Source organism: Zea mays, chromosome 2 (genome assembly GCF_902167145.1).
Source record: "Zea mays cultivar B73 chromosome 2, Zm-B73-REFERENCE-NAM-5.0, whole genome shotgun sequence".
NCBI classification, from domain to species: Eukaryota; Viridiplantae; Streptophyta; class Magnoliopsida; order Poales; family Poaceae; genus Zea; species Zea mays.
In genome coordinates, this window is record NC_050097.1 from 82,302,674 (window position 1) to 82,314,825 (window position 12,152).

Below are 12,152 nucleotides of genomic sequence, written 5' to 3' on the forward strand. Positions count from 1 at the left end.
GTATTTACCTTATCCTTGTTTATCTTTTGGGTTATCATGGTTAGCTTTATGATATTGTTTTACCTTAATTAACGAACATGATGTGAACATATATGATACGATGATGTTGTCCCGATGATGATCTTGTGATACTTTAGGGGACTCAGGTTGTTTCCTGAGTACTTCTCCGTAAGGACCTGTTCGTTGAGTGACCACCCGGGATAACAGTATAACCATGAGGGTGGAATGGGACACCCTTAGCTGATGTTGTTTGCAAGGATTGTTCCTGCAGTGGACATCTTTAGACTATCTCCAACTTCTTAGCCATCCTATCTCTCATCTCATCTCTTATTTTGAACTCCACTCTACGAATAGTGTAGCATATAGTGCAAAAGAGTGTTTTGGGTGACCATATGGGTAACCTGTTGGACACGGTCTTATGCGGGAGATGAAGGAGCCATGAAGCATTTTTTGTTGGACTTGCTAAGTTACGTATATGACTCTATATAATTTTATTCGAGATAATAAAATATCATACAAACTATTTGATCAATGTAATCAAGATGATGATTACATGTATAAACTGTCCAACCATCACGATATCGGATTGCGAGACGAAGAGAGCCATGAATAGCTTTCGAGATCAAATTGTCAATGCATTATTTGCAAGAATGTAATTTAATTTCAAATGACTTTGATATGGACAAAAATAGTATGAAATATTTATTTTTACATAATCAAAGTTTCTATCGTCCCACATACTGATAAAATATCATAAACGAATGGAAAATACAAGTGAAACAACCATGGGTTATGTTGTCTTTACAGTTATAAGGACAATAATTTGAATTTCAATAATATAGATTGCAGACAACTATGACTAAATTATATAATCTAGATTGTATATTATATAATTTCCATGACAATCCATATTATAGTAAGCCCGGAGCCTCTTCCTACCCAAGCAGAATCTGGGGGGTCCGATCTCGCCCTCGTCTCATTTCCTTTTTCTTCTTAGACCGCAACCTGTTTTGCACAGCAGCCTCCACCCCATTAAGGTCTTGTTCGGTTATTCCCATTACACATGGATTGAATGGGATTGGAAAAAATTAAGTAGTTTGACTTGCTTGGGATTTAAATCCACCAAATCCCACTCAATCCACATGGATTGAGAGCTAACCGAACAAGCCATAAGGGTTTGTTAGGTTAGGGATGGATTGCGAAGGATTGAAGGGGATTAAATACCTTCCTATTTGATTCGGTTAGAGATGTATTGGAGCATTAGAGAGAATTTATTCTCCTCCAATCCTCCTCAATTCATTCATAACCGAACAAGCCCTAAGCAAGCAGACAACCCACTCCACCTCCCTCCTCTCCCCTCTCACAGACAAGCATGGCCCGCTGTCATCTCAAAGATCCGAACCTCCGAACATTACCTTCCATCCATTGCGGCAGCGCATCATACCCAACCAGATGCCCCAGTACTCCCCCTTATGTTTGGGAGCAAGTGAAACATAGTGGATTGGAGCGACTAAAATCCCTTTACTATTCAAAATTGAATAGTAAGAGAATTTTAGCCCCTTTAAAACCACTCCACTCCACTCGCTCCCAAACAAACCATAAAGGCATATTCGATTAGATGGGGATTAAAGAGGATCAGAGAGAATTAAATCTCTTCCTAGTCAAAATTGAATAGGAGATTCAATCCCCCTCAATACCCTTCAATCCCAGTGCAATTCCCTAACACAATCAAGGGCCGCCATTACCATTTACCACACCAAATCAAAACTATGTAGCCCTACCCTCCCCTGACCCTTTACCTCCACCCCTATAAAGCTACCTTCTATCTTATCATCTATTTTATCTCTATTTAAAATTTTACTCTGCAAATAACATCATCTACAATATAAATTCTATATTTTCTACAATCCACTAGAGACAACCTAAAAGCCACCCCACCCCTACCCCCACCCCAAAAGGCCAAAACAATAGAAAAAAAGTTACGCGGGAGGATGCAGATACCGCCGCCGCTATGACCGAGCTCAGTTCAACCTCATCGATCCACACACTATGCCCCCAAACATCTCCCCGTTTTATCTGCTGGCACCGGAGGAAGACATGGCCAGCCACTCCTTGGCACCAATCCGTGCGTGCAACACCTGCTCCTGTGATCGCTGAATCTCACCCGCCGCCTCCATCTGCCCCTCGCCATTGTTCGTCACCCCTAAGCCGCCTGGGTCGTACTAAGGGGGGCGTTCGGTTATGCCAGAATAGGAAACGGTTCCAGATAATTAAATATTATACAAATTACATAACCATTCCAAGAATGATTTCTGCATAACCGAACAGATCCTAAGTTTTGTTCGTTTCACCATTAATCCATGTGGATTGAATGTTATTGAGTCAGTTTAAATCGTCAAAATACATCTCAATCCATTCTAATACACTTTAATACACATGAAATTAAAATAACCCAACAAGACATAAGACGGTCCAAAAACATACCCACTCTATTTCAAAATATAATTCCTTAGACTTTTTCAACCTCAAGTTTGACCACTCATCTTAAGAAAACAAAAAAAAAGTCATATGTAAAGTATATAAAGTATAATTGATAATAAACAAAACTACAATGAAAATTTTCGTTTTTTCATAATTTTTTATTAAGATGAGTGGTCAAATTTGAGATTGAAAACGTTAAACAAATTATAAAAATTAGAATGGAGGGAGTAATACTTATGGGACTGCATCGCAAGGCAAAAATACATACTGATGCCAACCTTGAACATAAAGCCTTCCATGTCAGGCGCGACCACGTCTTCTTCCAAATAAAAATACCGCCTCGCTACGCAACAACAGCCATCTGATTCTTACATTGCCAATGGAAGACAATCTTATCGAATGGTGGTGGACCCAAATCAAACTGGCAGCGACCAGCAACAGTGTTAATCAAATGCAATGTACACAGGTAATCTACAAAACTTCTGCTCTAAGAGCAAGTCCTTCGGGATTGTGTGCCTCGATGTCAACATGTTTAATCCCAGGCACAAGCTTTTGGATCTCAGACTCCAGCCGATCCACTTCATATCCCAGAGCTTCAACTACATCCTCCCCTGTCCAAGCAGTGTAGTTTCAGAACATGGTAGCAAAGCTTAGATCCATCTATAGAGTAACATGTATTTCACATACCGTAGTTGGCCATGACCCTTAGCAATTCCGTATCATCCTTGGACATTGCAGCTTCCCGGAACTGTAGAATGAAAATGATAAGTCAAGAGAGTAAAATGCATTACCATTCGCCACAATATGTTGAGAGATATTGGCAGCCTTTTCTTGAGGGCGAGTTGCCTAATGTGTTGGAACAGCTCTCTTATGGCTTGTTTGTAAGGGGATTGAGGGCCTGGGAGCAAAGGAATTGAAGGGAATTGAGGGCTTGTTTAAAAGTAAGGGAATTGTAGTGGATTGAAAGCTAGTTTGGGAACAAGGCAATTGGAGGGGACTAAGGGCTAGTTTGGGAGCAAGGGAATTGGAGGAGATCTAAGGGCTAGTTTGGTGACCAGCGAATTGAGAGTGATTCGAGGAAATTGAGTGGGGAACTACAGACCCAGCCCCCCCCCCACCCCAAAATCATGTTTGTTAGAGTGTTTAAGTACCAGACCCTATCTGGGCCTTATGTTAGCTGGCCCATTAGGGTTCCCCCTATTTGTACCCTTGTCCTCTTTGGTTGGCTGTAGCTAGGGTTCTCTAACACTGTCCAACATGGTATCTCAGCCTTAGGTTTTTTTTAACCTCCCTACAGCCGCCGCTGCCACCATGGCTGGCCGGCCACCGCCCCTTCCCTCCTCCGCCGGCGAGCCCTTCCCCCCTCTCCCTCTCTCCTACCGGGCAGCGCTGGCCGCGCCCCCTCCCTCTGTGTGCGCCTCTCCAGCTGTTGGCACGCAGTCGGGGCTCATCCTCATGGCCGCCGACGCGCCTCCACTGCCTGTGCCGCCGCCAAGTCCGGCCGGCTCCAGTCTCGCTAGCGCCCGACCCGCCGCCGGGTCCAGCCGCTCCTTTGCCCGCCCCCCTAGCGGTTGTGTCCAGCCCCCGACGGGGCTCGCCCGGCCCCTAGCATCTCCCCGACGCCATGGTCCTCCCCCAGGCGGCCAGGCGTCGGCCGCTGCCGGCTCCCCCGGCTTCCTCTCCAGCGTGCTCTCCCTCCCGGATGTGCTGCCTGATGTTGTCCTGCTTCGTTCCCAGCTACTGGCGTCGGGTTTTCCCCATGGCCCGCTTGGCATGACCCCACCTATGACGGTTGGGGCCCACATGCGTGACTGCCCACCGCCGACGACCGTCTATAGCCAGCCGTTCGCCCTCACCTCATCACTGCGCGCTCCTTCGGATGACGTTGCAGCCATCCTCGCCGCCACCCGGGCCGCCGTTACAGCGGCTCGCCAGCAGGCCCAGGACGCTGTCCGTGCTCTTGAGCAGGAGCAGGCGGTTTTTGACACCATCAAACGCCAGTACGCCGAGACCTACCACTGTCTCGCTGGCAAGGGTGTGTCGGATGGCAACCCCACGTTCGCTCGTCACAGCGTCGACGCCTTCGAGCCCGCACCCGCCCCAGCCTCGACTCTTCGCGCCTCTCTTCACGCTCATGCGACGGCCCTCACCAGCATCCGAGCAACCGTCACCGACGTTCTCGCGCCTGACTCCACTCAGTACCCTCGCTGGCGCGACCAGGTCCTGCAGACCCTCCGCTGCTACGCCCTCGCTGACCACGTCCTCTCCGCGGTCACTGACTCAATGGAGGATTGGCTCCTAGTGGATGAGGTGGTGCTTTCTTGGATCCATGGCACCCTCACGGCCGAGCTTCAGGACATCGTTCGAGTGTCGGAAGATACTGCTCACCGGATCTAGGGTGCCCTTGAGGCTTAGTTCCTCGTCAACCACCAGACTCGGATTCTGTACCTAGAGACCGCTTTCCGCCAGCTTGCTCAGGGAGATCTCTTTATGGACGAGTACTACCGTCAGATGAAGACGATGGCGGACACTCTCTGTACCCTCGGGGCCCCCATCACCGATGAGAGCCTCGTGCTCAACCTCCTCCGCGGCTTGAGTCCTCGCTTCGATCAAGTGGTGCCCATCCTTACCCGCATGAAGTTGTTTCCCACTTTTGCGGAGGTCAAGAACGATCTGCTTCTCGAGGAGCTTCGGCTCTCCGCCACTGCGACCACCGCTCCCGCCACAGCGCTCTACAGCGCGCCTCGGGCTGCCCCCTCCGACTCTAGGGGGTTCCTCTTCACAGCACTTCGGTCCCGCTGCCCTCTGGAGCTCCACGGCAGCCTACTGGCTCCAGGGGGTCGCGGTCGCGGCCGCGATCGCAAGGGTGGACGCGGTGGCGGTGGCACGTCGGCCGACCGAGGTGTCTCTCCGGGTGGTTCTTGGTGGCCATCCTTCTACAACCCGTGGACTGGCATCATTCACATGTGGCCCGGGCCGTCCGCGGGTGCCTCAGCCCCTCGCCCCACCGCCTTTCAGCAGGTCTTCTTTGTCGTTGCACCTCCGGCAGCGCCCTCGGCTCCTCCCCAGCCTCAGCAGGGCCTTCTTCCGCTCCCGGGGCCTTCGGCCCATCCCTTGTGGGGGCCCTGGACTAATGGGTGGGACGCGCAGTCTCTCGCCAGCTCCTTCTCCACGATGACGCTGGCCCCGCCCACCTCGGTCTCTGACTGGGTGACTGACTCCGGCGCCTCCTACCACACCACCCCGGACGTAGGTATTCTGTCTTCCACCTCCCCCCCCCACCCCTCCCTTCCTTCTTCCATCGTTGTTGGAAACGGGTCTGCCCTACTCGTCACCTCAGTAGGTGACGCGGTCCTTCCCGGTCCTTTCCGTTTAACCAGTCCTTGTTGCTCCCAACATCATTCACAATCTTCTTTTTGTTCGTCAGTTCACTACTGACAACTCTTGTTCTATGGAGTTTGACCCGTTTGGTCTGTCTGAAGGATCTTGCCACCAGGACCCTTCTCGCTCGGTGTGACAGCCCCGGGCCCCTCTACACGCTTTGCTTGTCTGCTTCCACTACATCGACCTCTGCCCCGCATGTTCTTGCAGCGGCCGCCTCTTCTGTGACCTGGCATCGCCGTCTCGGCCACCCCGGGCATGATGTGATGTCCAAGCTCTCCAGTAGTACCTCTTTTCTGGTTGTAGGGGATCTTTTGAGCACCTGTGTCATGCTTGTCAGTTAGGTCGCCATGTTAGGCTCCCATTCCCCACCTTCTTTTCTAGAGCAGCAGGAATTTTTGATCTGATACACTGATGTATGGACATCTCCTGTAATCAGCATTTATGGCTATAAGTATTATTTACTCATTCTCGATGACTTCTCGCATTATGTACCAGACCCTATCTAGGCCTTATGTTAGCTGGCCCAATAGGGTTCCCCCTATTTGTACCCTTGTCCTCTTTGGTTGGCTGTAGCTAGGGTTCTCTAATTCTACTGTCCAACAATGTTCAAAATCCTCTCAATTCCATGGTCACCAAAGCATCCCTAAGGGCTTGTTCGGTTATTTTCAATCCATATGGATTGAAGGGGATTGATACGGATTGGAAGAGATTTTGAATTACTAGGGATTGAAACCCCCTGAATCCCCCTCAATCCATATGGATTGGGGTAGAAACGAACAAGCCCTAAGGGGGTTAAAATCCCTTTCCTATTCAATTTTGAATAGAAATAGCATTTTAGCTACCTCAATTCCCTCCAATTCACTTGCTCCCAAACAAGCCCTGAGAGGGCTAAAATCCCCTTTCTATTCCCTTTCTATGAATAGAAAGGGATTTTATCTCTCCTCAATCCCCTCCAATCCCCTTGATCCCAAACAAGCCCTTAGTGTTCTTTGACAAAGAAATAGTGGAAGAAGGGTACAGGATCACAAGCTCAAACTACCAGACAGCTATAATAAGATGAAAAAAAGGATAGACCTAGTTCCGAAGCTCCCAGATGAGTAGGGTATAAGAGACGACCTGAGCCAAACCTTCCCCTCGCAAATACGAAAGCTGAGTTGGTTAGGTGATCTGAGTAGCACTTAGGTCCTGAGCCAAACCTTTCCCTCAAAGATACGAGGAAGCTGCGTAGCTGAGTTGGTTAGGTGGTCTAAGTAGCACTCCTCAGGTCCTGAGTTCGACTCCCGTGGGAGCGAATTTTAGGCTGCGGTTACAAAAATCTCCTCGTTTGTCCCCACACCAAAGTATATTTCTAAAGTCCAGCGCCAATCACAGTCGTTCTCACATGGTCTACGATGCCATTGTGTAGGGTGGGGCAAGGGTTCGAGGAGTTTCTCAACCTACGTAAGAAGGTTTTCTTCTTAATATAATGCTCGGGTTGTCTTATCCCCGCAGGTCGAGTATTTTTAAGGAAGAGATAACATGAGCCAAACCTTCCCCTCTCTTTGCAAATACGGAGAAGCTGCAACTAAGAGATAACCTGAGCCAAACCTTCCTCTACAAGTAAAGCTGCTTCGAATTCATGACCTGAGGAAAGCCTTCTTCTCGCAAATGCACGGAGGCTACTTCAAGTCCGTGACCGGCTCCATGAGATAGCTCTCACAACTGCACCAGGTCTGCCCTTTTATAACAAGATGAAACTAGGACGTAATATGCTTCCTTGACATCATTCTTTTTTCAGAATAAACCAGCCAAACATCAATAAAATGGCAGCTAGAATTTTAGCCACACAAGTTGAACAGAATTATAATATAAGGCAATAAATCACCTAGTTTAAAGACTAAAAAGTTTGCGATTATTTCACTACATTCCTGACAAGAATACTGAATATCAAAATGCACATCGATTAATGACTGTAGATAAAGGTATTTTCAAGGTAAGGCACCTGTTTTGCCCAACTCCCACGTCCAGTCCTTTCCAAATAATTTTGTACCAGAACAACTCCATTGAAATCTGTAAGACGATTCAGATGAGATGACAATAAATTACAGAAAAAATTGAAATTAAAAAAAACATCTATTGCACTGGTAAATGAACTGTAACAAGGATATAAGGTCATGCAAGAGAAGAAAAAAATAATTGGCAATAAGTAACCTAGGTAGGGATGCCAATGGCAATGAAGCACTACCACCTAGTCCTTATCCCTATAAACTATGCTAGTGCCTGCCCCCAACAAACATGCAGAAAAGCTGACCCACAGAGAAAAACCATGATATCTTGTTGAGATAAAATGTAGATGATCTCCTAATGCCTACCCTCATGCTAAATGTAGATAATCTCCAACCCATAGTTGTTAAGGCGGTAAGGCGAGGTAAGGCGGTCGACCCCTTTTTTACCTTTTAAGTGGTAAGGTGTAAGGCGAGGCGACGTCTTACTAATATATAAATATAGGAATATAGTTTTAAATAGGTAGGGATGATAGTACAAAATAGGAGTACAAGTTCAACATAAGACAGCATAATAAACTTTAAACCCAACATAACTAATAGATAGTAGTAGAAGATTAGAAAAAAATAAATACATAACTAATAGATTTACTGATTCGATAATAAGAAGTACAAAGATGAGTAAAAATAAAGGGGATTAAGGACAAATGGGCCACCAGCCTGCTGTTTCCCGGCCTAGCCAGCCCACTACTTGACCTAACTTACCCTTCTCCTAACCCTCTCTCAGCCGCCACCCTAATACAAGTCAAGCCAGTAACCCTCTCCCTCAGCCGCTCTCTCTCCCTCTCTCCCCCACGCCGCTGCTCCTCTTTCTCCCTCTCCCCTAGCGCCGTCGCTCTCCTCTCCCTCTCCTGCAGTTCTCCTCTCTCTTCCTCTCCCACACGCCATTGCCACGCCTCTCCCAGAGCTTTGCGCGCCACAGCCGCCTGCGTCCTGCGCACCGCCACCGCGCCTCCTCTCGCCTGCTCGGTTTTATCTCTTTAAATCCATGCATACAGGTCTTCAAGGCGTCCTCAAATCGACACATTAGCAAGATTCAAGGCACCAGGGCGACGCCATATTGGCCAAGGCGCCTTACTCTCTAATCTAAGGCAACAAGGACGCCTTGCTGCTAATCAGCACCTTACCGCTTAAGCGTCGCTTAACTGACGCCTTAACAACTATGCTCCAACCTCAATTGAAAGTGTACAAGCTCATCAACTAAATTAGAGCAAAAAAGATATGTCTGCAGCCTGTCTTCAAACTCAGCACCTTCTATATTTAAACCATTAATGCAAGGTTTGACAACTTTTTACATATAGACCAAATCAACTTGATTAAGTTACAATTCAAAATTCATTTCACAATAAAAGGGGGAAAACAAGATAACATCTGAAATGTTCAATAACGAGGATTATCCAAAAGGTACTCAAATTGTTTGTCTCAGTTAACAGGGCTTCGGATGACAATATCGCTGGTGGCTGACTGGTACCAACTTCACACCATCTACCCAAAGAAGATCAGTGCTGTAAACAACAGCACTAGCCCATATGAGAACGATCGCGGTCAAGGCTGCACCTTATCCCTGTGCTTTGTCGTGGGACAAATGAGGGGATTTTTTTAATCCTAGACTGAAATCCGCTCCAATGGTGAGTCAAACTTAGGACCTGAGTAGTGCTACTTAAGATCACTTAAGCAACTCAGCTAGAGGCCCTTTTGCAGTAGCAAACAAATCTAGCTCAGATTATATCCAAGAAAGAGACATTCCAGGATTAGAAATGATGTCCACAAATTTTCAATAGCACCTCTGCCCAGGACTGGACATGCTATCACACATACGAACTGAAATGATGAAAATCATGTAACTAACTGTTTTAGATATATGGTGAAATGCCAGAATATAAAGAATATACCAATTTCAGCCTTGAATCTAAAAAAACCTGGCCCAATCACCTCACTTTTGCAATCATAAAGAGCATCTACAACCTGCAAGAAGATACCAATTAGTTTCATAAAAGAGCTTCTAAGCAGTTCCAAAATTATAATGTCAAAGCTCACCGGATCAGACTTCAGAAATTCAAGGACTCGTTGCATGTCATGATCATCAATGGCCCGGCCAATTAAAGCATGCCTATTCCTCTGAATGAGAAAAATAGCAACCTACACGGAGAGCAAATCTATTGAACAACTGCCTTCCAACAAGACAGACAGAAAATAGTCAGCAAACATGCTGAAGTCCCAACAATGACAGAATATATATATAGGGAAGATCTATTGATCACCTAGGGTGATAGACCAGGGGTCCATCACCTGGACCTGACTCAGCAAGCCCCGCTCGCCCGCCTGTGACCCTGAGCCGACTCCCGTGCGCACGCTCCCGCGATATATATATATATATATATATATATATATATATATATATATATATATATATATATATATATATATATATATATATATATATATATATATATATATATCGCGGGAAGATCTATTTATCACCAAGGGTGATAGACCATGGGTCCAACACCTGGACCTGACTCAGCAAGCCCCGCGCGCCCGCCTATGACCCTGAGCCGGCCGGGCGAGCTGACTCCCGTGTGCACGCTCCCGGGATAGAGCTGCCCCTGCGCACGTCCCCGGCCCAACGCGCCCGCCCGCGACCCCGAGCCGACTAGGCGAGCCGCCTCCCGTGCGCGCGCTCCGGCGATCGAGCTCCTCCCCAAGCAAGAGCCGAGCCAATCATTTAACGTGAGCCGAGCCACCTCACCTGAAATGACTTAATGTTTATTGGAATGACTTAAAGTTGCCTAGATGCTTGAATGATTTTACCTAGACTTTAGAATGATTTAATGTTACCTAGAACGACTTAAATGTTGTCTGGACGCTAGAATGACTTAATATAACAAAGAAATGTCTGAGAAAACCTCAAAGAATGATTGAATAACAAAGAATAACTTAACACTTTCTGAAAATGACTTAATGTTTCTTGGGATGACTTAATGTTTACTGCAAGCTGGAAGGATTTCAGGAGGTTGTTCAATCTGGGTGGAATGTTGTGATACCGGTCCTTTGCCCCTTTAAAACTGTAGAAAGGAAGCTCAAAGAGACCACCAAAAGGTTACAGGCTTGGAGCAAAAAGAAGGTTGGTCATATGCATTCTCAGCTTGCTTTGACCAAGGAAGTCCTCCACAGGCTTGAAATGGCTCAGGATATTAGAGTGCTCATCCAGGCTGAGATATGGCTCAAAAACCGGCTTAAAAAGCAAGTTATACTGCTATCCTCTCTCAAGTGCACCATGGCTAGGCTTAGATCTAGAATTTCCTGGCTAAAGGAGGGAGATGCTAATACAAAATTGTTTCACCTTCATGCTCGACATCGCAAGAGGAAGAATTTTGTGTCTAGACCGGTGAATGGGGACCATACCCTAACAAGCCATGATGAAAAGGCTGCTTGTGTGGATCGCTTCTACACCAACCTTATTGGAAATGTGTTGATCGAGATAGGGTGATTGATCTTGAAGCCCTGGGGATGCCTACTTTTGAGATGTCTGAGCTTGATGCCGCCTTTTCTGAGCAAGAAGTGGAGGATATCATTAAAAGCCTCCCTGCTGACAAGGCCCCTGGGCCTATGGACTGATGGTTTTACTGGTCGTTTTTACAAGGTATGCTGGCCTATTTTAAAAGCTGATATGATGGCTGCAATCTCCGCTATTTGGGGCAGGAAGTTTGATAATTTTGGGCGCCTTAATTCTGCCTATATAACCATGATTCCAAAGAATGATGGGGCTGAAATGGTGAAGGATTTCAGGCCTATCAGCCTTGTGCATAGCTTCGCAAAGCTGATCACAAAAATCCTAGCCAATAGGAGGAAAAGAACCTGGTGTTTTTTTGCTCTTTGCAGATTGGAACATGGGAGGAAAAGAACCTCAACACATGGGCCAATAGTAGGAAAAGAACTTCGACTCATGGAAGGAAAAGATATATTTGATGCACACGGAAGCATTTTCTGCTAGTTTAGATAGAATGTATCATCCTCCAGTAGATGGTTAGACTTATATTTTGGCTTAATGTGCACTAAACAAGTGCCTCTATGAGAATCGTGACTTATGTAATTTTCAAATGATTTTTACAACATTTCTTGTTGCGTTTTACGCTACAATTACCTCAAATCACTTTTTGTTGTGTTTTACTCCAATTTACGACACTTCTTGATGTGTTTTACGCCAATTTACGATACTTCTGAATGTGTTTTACGGCAACTATC

General features: G+C 46.5%; 1 protein-coding gene across 6 annotated transcripts in view; it reads right to left on the minus strand.

The window, feature by feature from the left end:
* Positions 1-2,700: 2,700 nt before the first annotated feature.
* LOC100273674 (uncharacterized) overlaps positions 2,701-12,152 on the minus strand; it is a 28,127-nt gene continuing 18,675 nt past the window's right edge. The window contains exons 9-14 of one of the 6 annotated variants that reach the window (XR_002266933.2): positions 9,945-10,046; positions 9,800-9,872; positions 7,847-7,914; positions 7,453-7,566; positions 3,169-3,229; positions 2,701-3,092 (exon numbers count right to left, since the gene is read on the minus strand). Coding sequence is in view for 2 of the 6 variants with exons in the window: in NM_001360290.1 (NP_001347219.1) it covers positions 2,953-3,092; positions 3,169-3,229; positions 7,847-7,914; positions 9,800-9,872; positions 9,945-10,046 (444 nt within the window). In the remaining 4 variants the exon portion in view is untranslated. Of the gene's footprint in view, positions 3,093-3,168; positions 3,230-7,441; positions 7,578-7,846; positions 7,915-9,799; positions 9,873-9,944; positions 10,047-12,152 lie in introns of those variants that run through there. The other 5 variants (XR_004855890.1, XR_004855889.1, XR_004855888.1 and 2 more) reach the window with 5 other exon arrangements.